The 22675-nt window shown below is 42.9% G+C and overlaps 1 protein-coding gene across 1 annotated transcript in view; it reads right to left on the reverse strand.

Annotated features, from left to right (window-relative positions):
- EML6 (echinoderm microtubule associated protein like 6) overlaps positions 1-22675 on the reverse strand; it is a 316078-nt gene that overhangs the window by 64850 nt on the left and 228553 nt on the right. Inside the window, exons 18-27 of the mRNA XM_025201579.1 lie at positions 17309-17511; positions 14283-14394; positions 11477-11604; positions 9053-9194; positions 8708-8860; positions 8337-8468; positions 5192-5280; positions 3694-3870; positions 3382-3583; positions 2981-3107 (exon numbers count right to left, since the gene is read on the reverse strand). Coding sequence (XP_025057364.1) covers positions 2981-3107; positions 3382-3583; positions 3694-3870; positions 5192-5280; positions 8337-8468; positions 8708-8860; positions 9053-9194; positions 11477-11604; positions 14283-14394; positions 17309-17511 — 1465 coding nt within the window. The remainder of the gene's footprint in view (positions 1-2980; positions 3108-3381; positions 3584-3693; positions 3871-5191; positions 5281-8336; positions 8469-8707; positions 8861-9052; positions 9195-11476; positions 11605-14282; positions 14395-17308; positions 17512-22675) is intronic.

The following is a 22675-nucleotide window of genomic DNA, read 5'->3' on the forward strand; positions in this document are numbered from 1 at the left end:
CTCCCAAAATTTGTCATACTCTTCTTTGTTCCAATAAGTTAATTGCCATGGCTTTTGGTTGGAGAAAGCAGTCATGGTGGTGAAGTGTTCTGCATGCACCCCCAATATCTCAAGCAGTACCTTCTCCACAAAATCTTATCTGTTCATCATCTATCCCTTCTGCACTCCAATGCCAGTTAAATGTTGCTCTTATCCATAGTCTCCACTAGTGACCAACATCCCGTGGTGTCTTTTCCACATTTTCCCACTACACCATTTCTGGTGGCCTGACCTTTTCTCATGTTCCTAATGATCCTTCTTCAGCTGCTCCCTCTGTGTCTCCTGTTCTCCTTTGCTCCTGTCGTCCTTCTGGCCTCACCTCTCTCACCACTGCCGTCTTTGCCACTGCCTCTGTTGTTATCTCTGCTGTTGTTCCTGACTTTACCTTTGCTATCTTCTTTTCTTGCTCCTTTTTCACCTTTATCCACTTTCCCTCTGTCTAAAGACCTTTATTTCCACTCATTTCTCTTTCTACCTCCTGGTTATCAGCCACCACTGCCATGGTCGTGGGCTTTGTGTTTCTCTCCTCTACTCCCACCACCCCAATGTTCTATCAATCTCTTTCTCTGACCTTAAGGCATTAATTAGGCTCTCTGCTGATCCCTATATGCAAATTACTACAGGCATGATGATTTCAAAGTCAGTGTTTTCAAATTTCCACCTCACTTTCATGAACTCAGTGACACAAGGGTATGACAATAAGGCGGGGGGGATGACGGGGCTGCAGGAGAGTGGGAGGGGAACAAATTCAAGACAAACCTCCTATAATTTGATTCTACACCTGGACAATTATTAAAAAATTATAAATTTTCCATTTATAGAATCTGATTATGGGTGGGGGGGGATCATCTTATAGTCAGAGTTGACTTATATTTGAGTAAATATGGTAATAGAGCACTATTTTTCTGTTGCCAAGAACTCAACAGGTCAGGAAGATTTTACTATGGTTTTCTATTTGAAATCTCTGGGTTTGTCTTGTGAATCATGTTTGCACAACTGCCAGTGCTAACACTGCATAGCACCCTACAGCACTCCTGAAAGGAGCAAGGCACTCCAGGGTGCCACAGCACCCTGGTTGAGAATCACTAATCTGAACCTTCCTCCCCAGCTCCTGATCTATTATCCGTCTGCTCCAACCCAGCCCCTCAATAGTCGTTTCTGCTCCTTCCTCTCTAGCCTCCCTCTGACCTGCTCTTCTGGAACCTCTGTTCTATTCCCTCTGCTTCTTCCCATCATATGGCTACTGCAAAGCTCTGCTCATTGTGTCTATTCAGTTTCATCCCTCTGTGTTTGAAAAAGACTGTTTCTTCCTTCTCCAACACAAAGATTGGCTGTCAGCAAGAGGAGCATTAAGAGCCCCAAAAGGGACAGTCTCACAAGTCTCAGTTCCTCTGCTTGACATCATAGCAGCTCTGTTCTGTCTCTGCAAGCTGGACCACAGCACACTGAATAAGGGAGGAATCTCTGGGGACGTTAGCTGCCAGATTATAACAAGACTCTCCTGAGGATGCATAAACAGATTTTCTGTAGTTTACAATTAAGCCACATTCAACACTAAACAAAAAAGCAAACAACCCTAGCACCAGACTGACAACACCTTCTCCAGGAAATTTTAACCTTCATCCAAAACAAAAGGCGCTAGAGCTTCTCAGTAAGAGAACTTGAAGAGTTTTTAACATGGGCAAAATAATGTTTGTCCTCTTTCCCCATCTTGGTCTCAGATAAAGTTGATTGTTTTAGCTGAATCTTTCCAAAATATTTCAACCTAAAGCTGACAATGGCATGGCACGAACAGGTAAAGCTTGGTGAAGAATCTTATAACAGCAAGTGCTGTTGGGTCAACCTTTACTATAAGCAGTGATACCAGTTCTCTTTCATACATATACATGGATGTGCATAATAACTAAAAGAGCATATATCAATCATTTAAAGGTAGAGGGAAATGTGCAAATGGTCACAAACTATGTATAAGATATAAGGTTGGGTCTGCACGATTGCATGGCTGGAGTGGGAGTATCTTCAGACAACATGTTTTTTAGAAAGTATTATTACCTAAAGCAAAGAAAATAGGAAACTAGAAAAGGAGCTATGAAATAGCATGGCAGCTGGTTTACTCATTATAGAGCTGATTCTGCATATCTTTGTGCACATCAGGTTTTCAAGGGCTGAAATCATCATTCTGCTGAAGCTGATCAGAATTTTGCGAGAGACTTCAATAGGTGCTGGTGTTCACCCCATGAATGCAGAATTTTAGCAGAAGATTTTGAGCTTTCTAGGAAACCCAATCTGTCCTGGGCTTGGCACTCTTTTTAAGGATCATGAAACCTTTCTCCCCTGGCATTTTAACAGCAAAGTTTTAAAAAGTGAGAATTTGACAATATTAGTCAAGGTCATTTAAATAGAGTATACCCACCCATCTGTTCTACCATAATTCAGACTTGATCTGAAATACCTTTTATTCAAGCCCTAGGACGCTCTTGTTGCTAGAATTCTATGGTTTTGTAATAAGAACAAACATCCTCTAGAGATCAAGATGAATCAATTTGCAAGCCATGCCCTTATTTGATTTGATTTTTACAGTTTTGTAGGTCCAAGTACGCATATGGTGGCAGGAACAAGCTCCTCCTTCAAAGTATGAGGTACTTCATATCAAACAGCACGAGTGAATCCATATGATTACAAAGCGTACTTAGAAAAATAAAGATAATCGACAGCTATACATTCAACAACAACACACTTTGTGTGTATGTACACACACACGCGCGTGCGCACACACACACCTCATGAGGTAGTGGGACATAAGTAAAATTTCAAAATACTGTCTTGTAAAGTGTAAATATTATGTTGTGTTAATATCTGTAAAGGAATATTTTTGGTTCAATAAAAGGAGATTTAAAAAATTTACTCTTTACTTGGTAGTGAATGTATTTGCATGACATACCTTTCCTCTGCTGAAACTTCTTTCAGTTGCTGGTGGGGTTTTGTTCCCTCCATTTCTCGGATGCTTACAGCATAGATCTTAGTTGTATAATCAACAGCTTTTTCTCTCGCAACATCACTGTCATAACCTTAAATAAAGTTAAAGATAAAATGAGCAATTTGTTTGCTACAGCTGGACAGGTGCCCAATACACTGACTTTTCAAAGTAGAAAACTAAGAAATAAAGATATGCAACAAAATAGGCAAACCATGGCCCTGATCCTACAAAGATTTACACAGACTTAACTTTAAGTATGTGAAGAGTCTGATGCAATCAAGGTCAAATGCTTACAGTTAAGCATGCATGAGAGTCACTGTAGGATCAGAGGTAAACTAAACATGTTTTTCATGTAACCCTTTTACCTCCATCCTCTTCTGCATCTGTATCTGACTCCTCACTGTCAACCAGTTTACTCTCCTGGATACCCACAAACTCTCTGGTCCAGATCATCAGAGCAGTATCAGCACCACCTACAGTCAGCAGCACAGAGTCATTATGTAACCATCGAACATTGGTTACTTGGGCACTGTGACCCACATACTTCTTGAACTTTGCATGTTGGCCCTGTAACACAAAGAATTCCTGTTACCAATTTTTCATTTTCCCACAGTATTTTTTTCTCAGTTCCTTTTCCAGCACAACTTCCAACTAGAGGAATAAATACTATTTGGTACCTTCACTGGATATGAAAAAAGCTTCACAAAACCAAAATCATCTCCTGTAGCTAACAAGGTTCCATCTTTGGTAAGGCTGGCTGCATTTACGACAGTGACATCGCTGTGTCTGGGCCAAATTCCTTCACATGTAGGACCAAGAACACATGTCCAAGTATCCCACTCAATCTTCTCTATCTGAAAACAAAAATTCCCAAAACAAAGGGGTTTTGACTGTTGTCCAGTACACAGTAGGTGCGTCTACACCTGTGTTTTAACATGGTGTTGACTAATTAGCTCCACAGTAAAGCATCATAGTCTATACATGTACTGGTATTAGGGCGCAGTTAATTAACTCCAGTGTGGCTCAAATGCACATGTGGATGGTGACAGGGGCTGGCTAGGGCATGAGAGTGCTAAAGTGTGGGGGCTGCCTGCTGCCTAGCTCCACACTTGAGCATCCCTGTGCCCCAGCCAGCCCCTTTGCTGCCTGTCACTGCCACCCAAAACCCAGGACTGACCCCCAGTCTCCCTGCCACCCTGGGGCTGCTCCACCCTGGCTCAAAGTGTTGCAGTCCTGGGTGCACATATAGAACTGTGCCTGAGTTTATTTCATTGCCTTAACAGTACATGCAGATGCACCCCATATCCCCTAAGTTAGCTTCCAAAGTTGCACTTGAAAATACAGGGACACTAATAACATACAAAACTGGTGATTGTTCTTATAAAAGGATGGTGCAAAATTACTTGTTTTCAATGCTGAGTTATTTGTTTGCATTTTTCATTCTACATGAACAAATGGATGCACCTATAGACACTGAAGGTAATGAAAAATTTGGTACTGTTTTTCCTTTTTGTATTCATGCAATTTCATTCTAAGACTTGTTGTTTTTTTCTTTTTTAGCAAATTTGCACTTTTTAATTTTATTTCAGTGAAAGAAGTAGTAGCTTAGTGCCAACTATTTCTGAAAATCTTGCTCACTGTGTTAACAATGCTAGATCAGGTCTGAAATAATTCTATTTTTAAAATACTAATATGCATCCCAAACTAAATGGCATTGTAGCTGTTATGAAAGGACCTATATAGAGTAATAAAAAGTTCTTATCACAGCGGCTGAAACAATCAACATTTGAATATGAAAAAATAAAGCATTGGAATACATAAAGTACTGATTTTTAGCTGTATAACAGCAACTTTTATGCCAGGTCCACATGAGATGCTGACTACTACGCAGTAGTGTCATATGGCAGGAAGCATGATGTGATGCTACTTTGCAGTAGTCTTGGGCTACTGTGTAGTTAGTGTCATGGAAGAGCCATTTGGCAACGCTATGGTGCAGGACCTCTGGTTATCAACATAACTATAAACAAGTACAGTGCAGTAACTATAAACAAGTAATAAATGACTTCGCAGTAACGACTACACAGTCAGCATGTCATCTACATGCAGCCTCAAAGTGCGAAACCTTGAAGTTAGTTTGACGTGAAATATTTAAAAGTGCAATTTGCATGATCTTACCTCTGCAGTTCTTATAATATGTCTTTTGCCCCTGGGTGCTTCAAAAAATAGTTGTTCTTTGGCGCCAGAATTGACTTGCAATAATTTTCCTGTAAATGAAGTAACAGTATATTGTGTGTTTTATACATTATTATGACTCTTCTGAATTTTTTTTAAAGAAGAAATGTTATGACAAACTGTAATGTACCATCTGCACAGCTATTTGTGACTAGACAATAAGATCTAGGTATGAATAGGGACCTACTGAAATCACAATTTTACGGAGATCATGAAGTCTGGCATTGCCCTTGAAATTGGGCAATGATTTCAAAATCTGCACCAACCCCTGCCCCCAACTTACTGAAAATAAAATGTGGGCTCTCTACAGAGAGCCAGCAGTCCTCATAGTGCTGCAGCCAGCCGTGCAGCCTGCTGGCACAGGGAGATAGAGGGCATGGGGGCTGCTGGCACAAAGGGGAGCCCAAGATGGTTGCCACCCCTACCCCTTGCCCCTTGATCGGCTGAGAGGACTGCCTGTTGTGTGGCCCCACCCCTCCACCAATTGGTGGTGAGGGGTAGGACCATATGACGGACAGCTCTCACAACCAAATCAGCAGCCAGGGATGGGGGCCACCAGGGCCCATTGGCCAGAGGCGTGGGGGGCACCACAGTCAGCCCATGAAAATGGTGGCTGGCCCTGCAATCTCTCCACAAAATCAGCCAGCCACCTCCTCAAGTTGGGTAGACCCCAGCTATGAACATTTACATGAAGAAAATCTTGACTGGAAAAATGGTGCACAACAAACCAGATGAAATTCAGCAAGGACAACTGCTAAGTCCTGCACTTGGGACAGAATAATTGCATGCACAAATGCAAGCTAGGAAATGATTGGCTAGGCGGTGGTACTGCAGAGAAGCACCAGGGGGTTACAGTACACTGTTAGCTGAATATGAGTTAACAGTGTACTCCTGTTGCAAAAAGGGCCAACAGGATACTAGGTTGTATTAATAGGAGTGCTACTTGAAAATCAAGGGAAGTGATTCTTCTGCTCTATTTAGCACTGGTGAGGCTTCACCTGGAGTATTGCAGCCAGTTTTGGGCCCCACCCCTCAAGAAGGATATGGACAGATTGGAAAGAGGGCAGGAGAGAGCAACAAAAATGATTTAAGAGAAGAGAATACTGAGTGGGGATTGCCTGAAGAGTAATTTTACAGAGGCTGGAGCTGGACTTTTCTGTGGCTGTAGGGACAGGACTAGCTAAAGCAAAAGACTCAAGATGCAGAAGAGGAATTGAGGTTGGAGGTTAGGAGGAATTTTCTGACTATGGAAGTGGTCAAACATTGCCTAGGCTGCCTAGAAAAACTGTGGGATCTCCATCCATGGAAATTTTCAAGATCAGGTTGGATAGACATTTTGCAGGGATAGTTTACTCAGGGATGATTCTTGCTTGAACTGGATCAGATGACCTTGTGAAGTCCCTTCTGGCCCCGCTTTCATATGATCCTATTTGGAAGTTAGTCAGAGAGAGCAGGGTGTGGGTCCAGATATGCCTGGTGCTGAGTGGTCCTCAGAAGTGCTAAGTAGTTTTACTGGATCAAGTCCTAAGTGTAGGATTTCAAGTATCATGCAACCACCTTGCAAAAATTCTAGGCTCCTACAATACATATTTTTGATGGTGTGTAATATTCTCTTAGTGTTTTCATCTGCATGGTAAATGAAAGCAGTGCCTGGACATGTCAATTAGATCTAAAATTAAACAGATTGTGTGGCTGGGCTGGTAATTTTCATGACAGTTTTTGCAAGATTCCATAATAAGTGACATAAAGGTTGAAAATGTTACTTTCATGTATTCAAACACTGCCCTAGTAGCATGAAGTATAAATGTATACCTACGTCCTTGAATAGGAACATTAGAAGTGTGACACAAATGATGTGCTAACAGTCAGGCAAATGAGGTTGAAATTGACTGTACATTAGTAAGCCTTCGGGCATGAAAGGAAGAAGCAGAAAATGCCTTAAATTTGAGCTTAACTGAAGCAGAAAGAAAGACTGAGATATTTCTGAAATAAAACTTCTGCTGAAAAATGAAGTCCTATCAACCAAATGATTCTAAAACTTTCTGGGTGATCATGAACTATTGATGTCCAGGGGGTGAAAGGTTTCTTCAGCCCTTCCAACAAGGGAAGAGAAACAACCTAATGTGCTAGTTCTGAATTAGCATCTTCCTGCATCTCAGTCTGCTTATAGCACACCTGACTGCTAACAGGCCTAGAAATCTACAACCCTTCCTCTGTCTCCTATGCTACAGCTGTAAGGCTTGTGGGCAAGAAAGGTCTCACTCCGAGGTGCATACTGAGATACTCTGATGAGCTGGAGGTGCGCTGCTCAGATATCCTTCCTCATAAATGTTCAGAAGCAGCACTCTTCCTTATAAATTTCAATCCAAAACTGAAGGCAGCACCTGGAAATGTCAATGATTTAAAATTAAGCTACTTAAAAAAAAATATTTGGGGATTTGTTTCAAAAGGAGTTTTCCAAAATCTGGTTTGAGAAGGGAAGCAGCTGTCTCCCAAGAAATGGTAAACCAGACCCTGGGTTGTTGTCACTTGGTGTCATTCCTTTGAAGTCAATGGAGTTATGCTGATTTTCACCAAATGAGGAGGTAGTCTTTTATTCCAAGAACTATATTACTGTCCGATGGTGATGGCAGGACACAAACAGCAGAGAATCCTAAATGAGGAAATACCTTTTTAAGGCCATAAGGGCATTATCATGGTCATCTAGTCTGACCTCCTGCATAACATTCATCATAACATTTTACCTACTAATTCTTTCTGTGTAAGGGATTATTCTATTTTAGGGGTCTTTATATTGTTACTGAAGTAACTACATGATTAATGCTTAAAAATTAAGTTGTATATAAATTCTTTGCTTTGCTGCCTATTCCATCCTATTGACATTGTGCTAAAGTCAGAACAGGATGTAAGAAAAAAATTCCATTTCTTCTCTAGTGAAAAAAAAGACTCTGGAAATACAAAATGCTAATACCTCTATAAGCCTCCTTTACACAGGTGTAAAACATGCTTATTTGACATGTACTTTTACTGCAATCATAGGCATTTTAATTAACATAGTTGTAAATTGTAATCTCAATTTACTATTTACCTCTTGAGTCCCAGTCAATGTGTGTGATATAGCTAGAAGCACCTCGGCAGATGCCAACTCTTTTGCTGGTAAGCACATTGTAAATATCTACAAAATTATCATGGGAAGCCACTGCCAGGTATTTTCCTGAATCTGTAAAACAGACATTTAGTTTAGCAAAGGAATCCATAAATATGCATCAATATTCTTGCTATTGTTGTCATCCTACAGTAGCACCCACAGGACTCAACTAAGACCCTGGCTCTGTACAACAACACTGAAATGAAATATACTCAAAACCCTTAGCCTAGAACATATGTGAAACAAACATACCCTCTTAACATTGCATTTTAAATCTACCACTGCAAACTTATTTTATCTTTTAACTGCACCTCGTGAAAATTTGATATCAGAGATCATTTCTTTTCTGTGATGAAAAGAGACCATATCTTCAACAGTATCAGCATTCACCACCAGAAAACTCCCATCGTTCAGCCCTACAGCCAAGGCTTTCCCATCAGGAGAAAAGGCACAGCACCTTCCACCTGGAAAAGGCCAAAAGGAATATCTTATTGCTTATAACTTTGCTGGGGAAAACAGTAATAATCTTGCTTATAGGGGGTAGTAGGTATACTGGGGCTTAATCATTAATATCTGTAAAGAATAATGAGAGCAACAGAAGGAAGGTGGAGTAGTGGTACTTTTTCTATGACAGAATGCAGTCAAAAGAGAGTTACCTTTTTTGAGTTTCCTCACAGCCAGCATGCGGTGCTGGGAGGAAAGCTCCCAGATTCTTAGTGTTTTATCATCACTCACTGTTGCACATATAGGCAAAAGAGGGTGAGCTGCCAAGCCCCAGACTTCCCCCTCCATGTGTCCCTAGAGAAAATCAGAGACATTATAGACAAATAACACTGTTCGACCTCTGCAGTTCATTCCTCTACCAGACAAGGCTCTTTGGGCAAATGTGATATCTTTTAATGGACTAACTAATAAATTATATGACATTTACCCAAAGAACCTTGTCTGCCTATGCATGGCTATAACTAACATTTCCTCTGCAAGGACACTGTCTAGTGCTTTATTAACTTTCCTTTAAAGATTTCAGGTAAGAGGACTTTTACCACTTTCCTGGAGTGATTCCACATTCAAGGAGAATATTTGTGTCTACATGATGAAGTCCTACAGGCCAGGCATGTTGGCTAGGACTGAAAAGCCATGCCCTTCAGTGACAGTTCTGCTGACAAAACCCCTCAGCATGGATACAACTTTGCTGGCAAAATACACCTTTTGCAAGCACAGCTTTTGTTACTTTCAGGAGATGGTATAGCTCTGACAATAAAAAAAAAATCCCATCTTCCAACTGACAGAGCAGCATCTGCATATTGAGTTCTTTTAATATTTTCTCACAGATTAGTTTTATGACCTTTAGTCATTTTTGTTGCTTTCTCTGGATGTCCTGCAATTTATGTACAGCTTGCCAGCACTCCAGGACAAAGGTCAGTTCACTTATTAATAATCCAGTTTTGCAATCTGCAACTCGTAGACAAGAGAAAATTTAATTAAAACAACAAGATCATCTAGTCTTGTAGGGTCATCTTGATTGCATTTTACATACTTTCCATTTGTTTTTGAGCTGATCTATGTATCATAATAATGTAATCTGCGTGACAAATCATGAGATTTCTTCCACGTAACTTTATTATCCTGGATGCAGGTAGCCCATATCTTTTCTTTACTGCCAGAACAATCTGCATCAATCAGATTATTTTCATGTAATTTCAGTATCATCTGACATTAATACTGGTATTCCTTTGAGTAAAAATACATGCGAATGAGTTTCTTTTGCAATTTTCTGGTTAAAATATAAGTCCAGGATAAACCTCTCATCTCCTATGCCCATATGGATATAATACATGTTACAGAAAGCTGAAAGGTTGCTTAATATTTGACTGTCATATAATGTTTGGTTAGAGCATTAGAAAATAAATTAGCCAAATGAAGGCAAAAGTCTCAGATGCGTCTATGATTCAAGTAGATACAATGTATCTACAACAAAAGAAAAAATATCAGTTAACAGTAATAGAACGGTACAAATAATAAACGCCACACCTGAATTAAAAAACAAACGTGTAAAAGAAAAATTAAAACAACATTCCATATAGAAGAGGTAATAGCTAGTAAAGTTAACTACAGCAAAGCAACATCAGAGATCTTACAGGACATGTACCTGAGAAATTTTTAAGCAATACTTGTAGAAATCCAAGTTTTAAAAAAGTTACAGGGAGAGCAGGCTCTTTCTACTTCTCAACAAATATTTAATAGCACATTGCTGCAATCAGTTGTTATAGTTCTAATACTTAATATTGTTCACAAAATAAAAAATAGAGAATTTACTAGGATGCAAATATGTTAATATAATATAAATCAGGGCTGTCCAACTGATTGTCAATGGATGGATGGATAACATATGGCCTGCAGGCCCCTGCAGCTGCCTTTTCCACTGCCATGCATTGGGGGAGGATCTGGGGTGCTGTTGGCACAGCCCATGCAACAGGGGACAGAGTCATATGCCATCAGCGCTTCCTGGGTGGCAAGGGGGCTGCATGCCACCAGTGCTGCCTGGTGGTTGGGAGAAGGTCTTGTGCCGTTGGTGCTGCCTGGCAGGGGTGGGGATGTGTGCTGCTGGTGCAGGGGCTGTATGCCACCAGCACAGCCCGCATGGTAGGAAGGGGCCCCAGGGGAGCCACACCTGGAGAGTGTGGTCCACACAACCCCTGGCCACACCAAAATTGGACAGATCTGTAATTCAGTTTACTGAGCTACAATTGTCAAAATAAAAATGAAGAAATTATTCTGTATTATCCTTGCTTTTTAGCTTTTAGCTTGATTACTGGGTCCCAATCCATCTTCTAATAAAAAGACTGGGACTCAGAGTCAGTGGGCTCATTTTCAAAATTTAGTAATTCACAATGGATCTTTACTTTATAATGAGTTAGTATGGTCCTATTGTACATCAATCTCTGTATGAGGAGGGAGAAGGATGGATGGGGAGTGACTGGCCAAAAGGATGAAGGGAAGGGAAAAATGCAACAGGGGAAACCATAGAATTTTGTGCATTTAGATGAGGTATACTTTGATGAAGAAAGCTAGTATTGTACCTGAACAAGCAGTGTCATGGGACCACTTTTATCAATTTCAAGTATCTCTCCATTTTTAGTTCCTACTAGTATATGCCCATGTCCTAAGGTAATGGCACGAATGGAGGGGTTGTCTTCCAGTAGTAAACCTGAAGAATAAAAATATACGTATTTGAACTTTTTGTTTGAAAATTCAAAGGAAAAACCTTAATTATTATTTTATCTTACAGTGTCCATTATCAAAATCTGTTTAATGTACTTATACCGTAATATGCAAAACATACCATATTTACTTAAATATAAGATGGCCTTGATTATAAGATGACCCCCTCAATAATTAGATTCCATATATGGAAAATTTATACATTTGATAGAATTTTCCAGTTATAGAATCTAATAATTGGAGGTTTGCTTTGAATGTGTCCCCCCTTCCACTGTTACAGCAGGAAAAATAAATCTGGGTGGTCAGATAGCCCCCTTTCCCTCTGCAACTTTTCTCCTACAGCACCCCCCCCCCTCCCTTTTCCTTACTGTCAGACCCTTTCTCTGAGCCCATGGAAGTGAGGGGGAAATTTGAAAACACTGACCTAGAAATAAACATAGCTGTAGTAATGTATCAAAGACAATAAAAAGTCCTTTTTCAGATATGTGGGGAGCCAGAGGGAAAGCAAAGGTAACACTGGACCCCTGCTAAACCAAATGGGACAACTGACAACCGACACCCAGGAGAAAGCCAACCTGCTTAATGCAGGTTTCTAAAAAGTCCCAAGGGACCGCCCTGCTTAATACTGTATGGGACAGCCAGGGTAAGGGAGAACTGTTACCCTACATCCATGTAGACCATGTAAAGGAAAACTTTGAGAGGCTGGACACCTTCAAGTCAGCTGGCCCAGACAGTTTACACCCCAGGGTACTTAAGGAGCGGGCAGGCATCATAGCTCTGCCACTGGCACAGATCTTCGAGAATTCATGGCGCTCAGGTGAAGTGCCCAAGGATTGGAAGAAGGCCAGTGTGGTGCCTATCTTCAAGAAAGGGAGGAAAGTAGATCCAGGGGACTACAGGCCTATCAGCCTGTCCTCTATACCATTCTTGACAAACTGGCTGATGGCAACATCCTGAGGATTAGCCAGTGCGGGTTTGTTGTGAGTAGGACTTGCCTGACCAGACTCATCTCCTTTTATGACAAGGTGACATATCACCTGGACAAGGGAGAAGAGATTGACATCATATATCTTGACTTTAAAAAAGCGTTTGATATGGTGTCCCATCATCTCCTCATGGAAAAGTTGGCCAACTGCAGCCTTGGCTACATCACAGTCTGATGGCTGGGGAATTGGCTCTGAGGTCGGACCCAGAGAGTGGTAATAGATGGAAGTGAATCATCGTGGTGCACCATGACCAGTGGGGTCCCTCAAGGCTCCGTCCTTGGGCTTATACTCTTTAACATCTTTATTAATGATGTAGACATTGGTATCAGAAGTGGACTGGCCAAGTTTGCCGATGACACCAAACTTTGGGGTAAAGTGCCCACACCTGAGGATAGGTTGGTAATCCAGGCTAAGGCTCAGAAAATGGATGGGTGGATAGGCTCAGAAAATGGGTGGATGAAAACCTGATGGTGTTCAACACTGAAAAATTCAAGGTACTCCACTTTGGGAAAAAAAACCCTGCAGCATGCTTATAGGCTCAGCAGTGCTATCCTTGATAGCACCACAGCCGAAAGGGACTTGGGGGTCATGATTGACCACAAGATGAATATGAGCCACCAGTGCAATGTTGCAGCTGGTAAAGTGAGCAAAACTCTGGCTTGCATCCATAGATGCTGCTCAGGCAAATCCCAGGATGTCATCCTCCTGCTGTACTCAGCCTTGGTGAGGCCGTAGCTGGAGTACCACATCCAGTTCTGGGCTCCACAATTTAAAAAGGATGTGGAAAAGCTTGAGAGAGTCCAGAGGAGAGCCATGGCACAGGGCAGGAGACCAGGCCCTATAATGAGAGGCTGAGAGCCATGGGACTCTTCAGCCTGGAAAACCGCAGGCTCAGGGGGGACCTGGTGGCTGCCTATAAGTACATTAGGATCTGGGGAAACACCTGTTCACCAGAGCGCCCCAAAGAACGACAAGGTCAAAAGGTCACAAACTCCTCCAAGACCGTTTCAGGCTGGACATAAGGAAAAACTTTTTTACTATCTGGGCCCCCCGGGCCTGGAATAGACTGCCTCCGGAGGTGGTGCAAGCACCTACTCTGAACTCTTTTAAGAAACATTTGGATGTTTATCTTGCTGGGATCCTTTGACTCTAGCTGACTTCCTGCCCCTGGGGCAGGGGGCTGGACTCAATGATCTTCCAAGGTCCCTTTCAGCCATAATGTCTATAAAATCTATAAAACTTGCATATAATGAAGTTACTACAGGTACCCACAGACAATCCATCCAGAACTGATGCAGTTTACCTCTTTGGAAACTGCTGCAAGTTTCAGTGCAGCTACTGCATAAACACATTTTTAAGCACCACTTTTGTACCTATTTGTATATAGTTCAAACAATTTTATTTTTTACAAAAATATATATTTCTATATACATAAATAAATAAATAAATAAATAAATAGGCCTACACCTTTACAGTTCTGTCTTGTGACTGGTCTGGTTCACTTGACAGTCCATAATATATATATAGTTTACCATCACCATTCCTGTTACAATACTGAAACTGCACACCCATGTGCCCGTCACCTCCTTTACCCGTCATAATCGTGCACACATATTTATCCCATTTCACTAACCTTCATGCATATACCTTTTCTTAGTACATATTGAAAAAATGATACCTTTAGAGCCAGGAGATAATGCTGCTCTTTTAATAGCATATGTCTTCAGACATCTCTCAAACATATCATCCCAGAGTGCCACAATTCCATCTTTTCCACCTGTTACAAAACCCTGTACAACACAATTTGAGGAATATGTTTAGAAACTGATATTGTAACATTACAAAGCTAATTCAGAGGAAGAGATGCCTCCATAGTAAACTATTCACGGTAAAAGTTTTTTTGGTGTGTTTATCACACAGTCTTACTCAGAGTATGTGGTCTTCAGGACCACTGTACACCTCAGGGGAGAGAGTGTAGACAAGTGATTCTCAACCAGGTGTCCCATTAGATTCTTTTAAGACTGTTGTGGCTTGCCACACAAGTTTAGTGTGGAAGAGAGAAAGAAAGTTGTTTAGAAGAGATAGTTCCCACATCAAAAAGGAAAACAGATTGAAAAACAGAAATTATAACATGTTAGAGACAGCAAGCACTGCTGAAGGATCCATCTAAAACTTTGTTTAATAAACAGAGATGTTTATAGACAGTAGCTTCCTGCAACTGCAATTCTTAGGATCAAACTGTTTAGACCTCAGGAAAGCATATATATCAACTTCAGCTTCTGTGAACATATCTGGAGTCATAATTTAGCACCTAATAATCTTTTAAGAAGGCACAGCTTATGAAATATCCACTATGATACAGGTTGCCACATTTGTTGCCACGGTATCTGGGAAAATGTTTGTTCACCAGAGCGCCCCAAGGGATGACAACTAGGTCGAATGGTCATAAAGTACTACAAGACCGTTTCAGGCTGGACATAAGGAAGAATTTCTTTACTGTCCGAGCCCCCAAGGTCTGGAACAGCCTGCCACCGGAGGTGGTTCAAGCGCCTACATTGAACACCTTCTAGAGCAAACTGGATGCTTATCTTGCTGGGATCCTATGACCCCAGCTGACTTCCTGCCCTTTGGGCAGGGGGCTGGACTCGATGATCTTCCGAGGTCCCTTCCAGCCCTAATGTCTATGAAATCTATGAAATATGAAATTTCTTGTAAGAATTTAATAAAGACATTACAAGAAAAAAGAAACACTTCTGACACGGGGCAAATTATCCTGAAAACAAGAAAATCCCTGCTGTTGGAACTCTTGCTTGCCCATGTAACAGGGATATTTTAATGAATAATGGATCTAGTTATATTATGGGAGCACATGCTCCATGAACAGCTTCATGATAAAAACAGTTTTGGGGGACTTGCAGAGATCTCCAACTACCAAATTTACTCAAATCCAAGATAACGTTTTTCCCCCAGTTAGCATGGGGGGGAAAAGCCTCATCTTGGATTCAAGTACCTGCCCCATAGTAGGTGGTGACTCCGCTCCAGCTTTGGCCCTGGGCTGGAATAGCTTGTTTAGTGGGGGAGAGGGACTGCAGCCACAGGGAGCATAGGGGAGACCATGTAGCAGGAACCTGAAGCCTTCCTTCCCATTGGCTGCCCCCTGACTCGGTTCCCCTTCCTACAGCTTTGCCCTACCCCTCTTACTTTCTGCTATGGTCCCTCCAGTCGCAGCCAACCTGGTGAGGAGCTGCAGCTGCTTCTGGTGCTCTGGAGGAGCACAGCTGCAATGGAAGCTAAACAGGAGGGTGGACAGAGAGTAGGTAGGGAAGGCATAAGGGGAAGAGGTGGCAGGGGGCATAAGGGGAAGAGTATAGGCATGGAGGAGCAGGCTGCAAGGGGACAATGGGTGGGTGGGGTGGCCTGCAGGGTGGAGCAGGGGCTGGGGAGGCAGAGAGTGGGGGCAAAGGCACAGGTACAAGGGGCAGGGATGGGGGCAGGCATAGAGGAGCAGGTGACAAGGGGACGTGTGGCAGGGTGCACATGGTGGGGGGCAGGCATGGTGGGGACAGACGCAGAGAAATAAGGAGCAGGTGTCTGGTCCCTTGCTCCCTGTCACTGCTTTCTCAGCCACAGCAGTTTGCAGGGGGTGAATGTAAGATAGCCTTCTACTAATTAGAGTCTATACATGGAAAATTATAACAAACTAGCAGTGGGAAAGTTTCTGCCTCATGTAGAGGGTAGCAGCCAGGCAAGAACCTAGGGCTTGCTCCTCTTCAAGGCAGCATTGATTTTACCAAGCCACATATCTTATGAATTACTTGCTTTTCCATGGCTCCACATACCTCCTGCTCTTGGCTGCCTAGGGACCAGGTTCAAAACTAGTGCTGGAGAGGGCACTGGATAATGCATAATCTGTGATATGGCAGTTAGAGCACTGTGCTGGGAAATCAGAAAGATGCAGGGCAAACCTCTCTGGGCAAGGGGGAAGGGGCTTATAATCTCTAGCCTTCTGGGCAAGTACCCTAACCACTCTAGTACTGGGACTAAAACACAAGGGGTCTTCCTCAGTCTAACACCAGGTAGTCATGGGATTCTGGCCACATGTATTTTTGAGGTTTAGACACAGGCATGGGCAGATCTTGGGGTCAGTATGGTTGCAGGTCCCTTTGGCTGTACAGTACACATGCAGCAAGCTCTCTGAGTTGTTTGGCTTGGGAGTACATCTCCTGGCCAGAGTTGCCACTGGTACAGATCCAGAACCCAGGGGGTAAATGTCACTGCTGGTTCCCTAACCCTCTTGCTCGCTGGTCCTTGGCTGCTGTCGAATTTAGCTGCAGTGGAAAGGGTGGCAGGAAGTGGCCAGGAGCTGTGTTGATAAGCTGATGAGCACAAAGAGCTCACTGCTCATGCACTGCCAATGTGGGGGGTAGTTACCCTCCTGCCCTGCCTCCTGGATCCACCCACATGCCCACAAGTGCACACATGTAGCTGCATATGCATGCAGCCAGTGCATACTACATTACTAATGTTCAGTCTATGAATGCCCACTTACAAATCCATGCTGTAGGGGTAACAGATCTGTAAGCCTGTGTATAAGTGTCATTTTTGGTGCACATGGAAACAGAATTCTACCTACAGTGTGTAGCTATCCACTTTCAAAATCATGAATTGGAATGAAAATAATAGACAGTAGCAGGTGATGAATACCTTATCCAATGCATGCATAGCAAATACTGGTCCGTCATGGGCTTTAACTGTCTTAAGCAATAGTGTGTCTTTCCAAATGTAAATGTCTCCAGTAGCAGCTCCAGAGAATACTAGCTCTTCTATTCGCCCGTAGGAAACACTCATCATAGTTTCCAGTTTTCCAATATTTCCAAAGGTCCCTCGTTTAGATGTAAAGCCCCCACCTGTAATGTAAACAAAGGTAAGCTTCATGGTGTTTTCATTTTGACCTTGAATGTTCCAAAATGAGTCACAGTAATAGAGAAGCAGGGCTGGAAGGGACCTCCAGTGGTCATCTGGTCCAACCTCCTGCCTGAGGCAAGATCATCCCTATCCAAACCATTCCATACAACCATAATTTAAACTCTACATAAGACTACCCTCAACCCTGGTGTCGTAGAGTGATGAAAGTAAAGGGGTGGAGACCCCTTTCCTAGGGCTGAACAGCATTGGAAAAGCGCCACAGCCAAAAGCCCCATGACAGGGAATACTTACCTGGTGCAGGCACAGCAGTGAAGAGTAGGCAGATCTGGAGAAGCCACCTGTGCGCTTCATCAACCATTTACTTGTGCAGCTGGGACTGGTGCAGGATGATGATGTCATCAGGCAGCACCAGCAGTGAGCTTTAAAAGCCAGCTGCTGGGAAGAAGCCAGGGAGCAACAGCTTGGAGGCAGCTGTGTGCTCCCAGCTGGTACACCTGGTGCTGCCTCAAGTCAGGGACATACAGCCAAGTCCTGAAGAGGAGCTTACTTTCCGGCTGAGTGACACCCAGCACTGGACAAGGGAAGGACACCAAGGGACTACCTCTTGATTTACATGCAAGGATGCGTGAGTAGGGAGGAGAGATTGCTACCTCCCTGATTCATTTCTTTTTCTGTTTCCTTTGTAATTTCATGTTACCCGTCGGGCCAGAGACAGCAGTCATATTTATTGCTCCTGAGGCTGAGGGACCAGAGGCTCTCAGGGACTCCGGGTAGAGGACCAGAACGGATTGACCGGCTTGACATAGCTGTAAGGAGGGAGAGTGACCTCCTGGGTATGCTGAACACTCTATAGGCCAAACATAGGAAGAAGAACCACCATCCTGCAACCAGTGTGCATCCAGATGCTGTGCCCATAAAAATCCATTGAAGGCTAGATTGGGGCCACACCACACACACTGGCATTTGAGAGAGCTCAAACCATCTGCCATATGGCTAAGTCCATCAGCTTGGCACATGGAAGGGGTGTAGGGGAGGTGGAGCCCCAAGGATGTCTGCAGGTGACATCTCTGAGCAAGTACTAACCAGATGGGAACCTTCTGCACTTCAACTAGAGATCAAGACGTGGCAAGTGAGTATCGGGGGCTTCCCTTGGGAGGTGATGCAAGTAAGCCCAGCTTCAAAAATTGAAACATTTTGAAACTTTTGAAACGTTTTAAGTGCCCCTGTTTTGTTTCGAAGCCTTTTGCTTAATTTCGATGTTGCTGTTTCACGCTCAAAATGTGTCGAAACAGCTTCAAAACAAAAGACCCAGTGAAATTTCACACAGCCCTAATGGGAACCAATGTCCTGCTTCTTTAAAATGTTGTCAGCATATGCTCAATATGTCTTGGGGAGAGGGCCATGCCTGTCACTACAGAAAAAGGCAAAACCCCCAACAGTCTGCACCAATCTGACCATGCGGTAAGATTCCTTCCTGACCCCAAATATTGTGATCGGTCTAATCATGGTGATTCTCTAGCCAGAGACCTTAGGCTTTGCTCCTAGCAGGAAAATCGGCACACCCCAGTTGAACTCCCCAGCCTTAGAGGTAGCCAACACAGCTAAGAGGGAGGGGGAGGAGTAGGGGCAGGAGCAACCAGCAAAGCCCAGAAGCCTGGGAAATAACCATGGTAGAAAATAGGCATAGCTATGCCTAGATCATCCCCAGCCAGTGGCTGTCCAACCTCTTGAACACCTCCAGTGATGAAGAGTCCACAACTTCCCTAGGCAGTCTATTCCACTGACTCACTATTCTCACAGTGAAGAAGTTTTTCTGGATATCCAATCTAAATTTACTTGCTGCAACTTCAAGTCATTGGTCTACATCCTCCTCTCTGCAGCAAGAGATAAAAGGTGCTTTCCATCTTCTTTATGGCAGCCCTTCAAGTATTTGAACACTGCTGTCACATCCCCTCTCAAGTGCCTTTTCCACCAGTTGAACATGCCTAGCTCCTTTAGCCTTTCCTCATATGACTTGCCTTTCAAGCCCTTGATCATTTTTATTGCCCACCCCTGGACTCTCTCTAACTTCTCCAGATCATTTTGAAAATGTGGAGCCCAGAACTGCACATAGTACTCCAGATGAGGACTAACCAGTTCCGAATAAAGAGGCGCTATCACCTCCTGTGTCTTTCACCTAATACTTTTATTGAAGCAGCCCAAAACTGCCTTCACCTTTTGTGCACCTGCATCACACTGCACGCTCATATTGAGTCTGTGGTCTACCAAGACTCCCAAAAATCCAATCCAAGCCACCTCATGTAAATGTAAAAGGACCAGCTGCAATAGAAATTTTCATGGCATGATTACAGTGCCAGAGCTGTGCACAGCTATCACAGGTGATTATTTTGAGCTGCTAAAGAGTTCTGGTGAGAAAAAGTAAGGGCTTGGTTGGCAGAGTATGTGCTACATAGATTAACCTGCCAAATCCCCTTTTCCTCTTTTGAGACTGGCACAGAAAGGGAAAACCTATTACATGGATTTGTAGAAGTCACTTAAAGATCAATTCTGCACACAGAGTGGGAAGATTTTGTCTTCATTTGACTGCTAGAGACCTAGGGTGTGCCAAGGACATTTACTTGACCAAGGCATGCTAAGATAATAAGGATATACTTTAGAATTTAGCATATTTGCTTCAGTTCACATGTATGCCAGATCATACTGTCATCTCACTCAGGGGTGCTAAACCTCCATCCTGCAGGCCCAATCTAGCCCACAGAGCTGGCCCATGGGGTTCCCCAGGGATCTGGAAATTTGGTGGCAGGGGAACAGTGGCAATATTAAGTGCTGCTCCACTGCTGCCAACATTCTGGACCTCTGGAGAGTCCTGTAGGCCTTGCATGTAAGATCATGCCAGGGCACAGCTGGATCCAGGCACGTGGGGTTGGGCCTGGGTTCTAGATTGCATCCATGGATTGACCTTGCATACTGACCCCATAAGGGATCCATGGACCTCCCCTGAGCCATACAATGGTTGGGTGCCATTACTCTTACTCATGCTGAGAAACTATTAACTCCAGGATAAATCCTATTTGTTTCAGTAAGATGATTTTTGGAGTATACATACTACTTAATGTGAGTAGGTGTCAGACAGCATGGCCAATAGAAGAGCTCAGCACAATACAGGTCTCTGGCAGATAAGTGAAGACAAAATAATCCCCCTCTCTGCGCACAATTGTTCCTTGGTGACATCTAGAATCCCTTGAAGTGCATATATGTATTATAAAAATAATTCAAAATAGTGTAAACTTGAAAATACAAGAAAAAATTCTTGTTGTTAATTTGGAACCATTTTGGCTTTCTAAGCAAGCATGTGAGGACAGTCAATGGGTAAACCTGAACTAGCTTCAGTCCCATCTTTGTGTGACACATGCAACATTTTATGAGGTTACTTTACATAGTAATTCATGATTATGATAACAACATTCCTAAAGAACAGATCCCTACTCAGAAACCAAGGCTACATAATGCTCTTACTGCAAAGTTTGACAGTTCAGTCCATACTGAAAGTCATTCCCACAATATATAAAATTTGCTTAGTCATAAAATTTGCTTTGCAGAACATTAAAATGTTCTTAACTGAACGGAAACTGATAAAAACCCTGTAAATCTTATATAGTCATAATGTTATATCATAATATGGGGTTATGATGAATTTTTGGCCAGTGAAGTACATCTAAATCACAACTTTATTTCCGCAAAACATCTGGTTTTCATTTTCCAGATAAGGAGGTATTTTGAGGTTACTCCCAAACCCATCTGTTCAATCTGGCATTTGAATCCAGGCTGCTAGATCTCTCTGATGACAAAAGAAAATTCTATACAGAAAATCTGAGGATTACTAAAGAGTTACATCTGTACATGAAACTAAGATACTATCATTTTTAGTAGTGCTGCCTGAGGTCCCTAACAAGATTCTAAACTACCAGCTGGCTTCCTTATGGGAAAGCTCACAGAAGTTGTGTCTGTGTCTGGCTAAATTATTTAGCTGAGTCACAAGAATACATCTTTTTCTGAAAGTCAAACAGACACACTCGTCGGAGCCTCTAACATGATGATTAATGTTAAAATGGCTATTAGTTGGCTTCCAAAGAGTCACACAAGAATGTGGTGACATTAACTAAAACAGAAGTAGGTTTGGTAGTTCCACAGTATTTGATGACAGAAACATCAGAGGGACTGAGACTTTTGAGGTATGAATGAATGGTAATCTTAAATTAGAGGGAACATGGTACTGTCCGAGTACTTGGGAGACCTTGGCTCAGTTCTCCGTTTTGACAAACTTCATGAATGATCTGGGGAAAGACACTTAAGGCAGAATCCTTTACTTGCCCAAAGAGTAATTCCCCAGTCACACATTTCTGGCTTTTATGTATAATTAGCTTGTGACACACAACAGGGTATACTGACACCTTCAGAGGGGTCCTTCACTCCATACCTCTCTTCATTGTTTACTACTTGGTAGGCCTGTGCGAGTTGGCAGCGATCCAATCTAGCTTCGGATCCGGCCACTTCGGATGGCAGCGATCCAATTCGGAGCTCTGGACTGGGTTTCTGCCTTGATCCAGCCGAAGTGGCTCCGAAGCTTCGGAGCCGTCTCGGAGATCCAGCCATAGGGTATAATGGGGAAATCAATGAAATATCTATAACTTTGTTGTTTTTTGTCCGATTTGGATGAAACTTGCAGGGATTGTAGCCTCTGCTGAGAGCATGAAATCTGCCAAGCTTCAAGAAGATCAATGCATGGGTTTTGGGGGAACTGTACCCCAAATTCTTGAAAGCCAAACTCCTGTCATGTCTATGTGTTACAACACAGGGAGGTGAAAACTGCAGGGGTGGTGGCCCCTGGTGAGGCCACAGAGCCTGCCAAGTTTCAAGATTGGTGCAGGGATTTTGGGGGAACTGTACCCCAAATTCTTGAAAGTAAAACTCCTGTCACATCTATGTGTTACAACACAGGGGGGTGAAAACCGCAGGGATGGTAGCTCTTACTGAGGCCACAAAGTCTGCCAACTTTCAAGAAGATCGGTGCAGGGGTTTGAGGGGAACTGCCCCTCAAGCTGCAGACGAGCAAAACTCGTGACATGGGTGACCCTGTGTGTGTTA

The sequence above is a fragment of the Alligator sinensis genome, unplaced genomic scaffold, assembly GCF_000455745.1.
Source record: "Alligator sinensis unplaced genomic scaffold, ASM45574v1 scaffold432_1, whole genome shotgun sequence".
Classification (NCBI taxonomy): domain Eukaryota; kingdom Metazoa; phylum Chordata; order Crocodylia; family Alligatoridae; genus Alligator; species Alligator sinensis.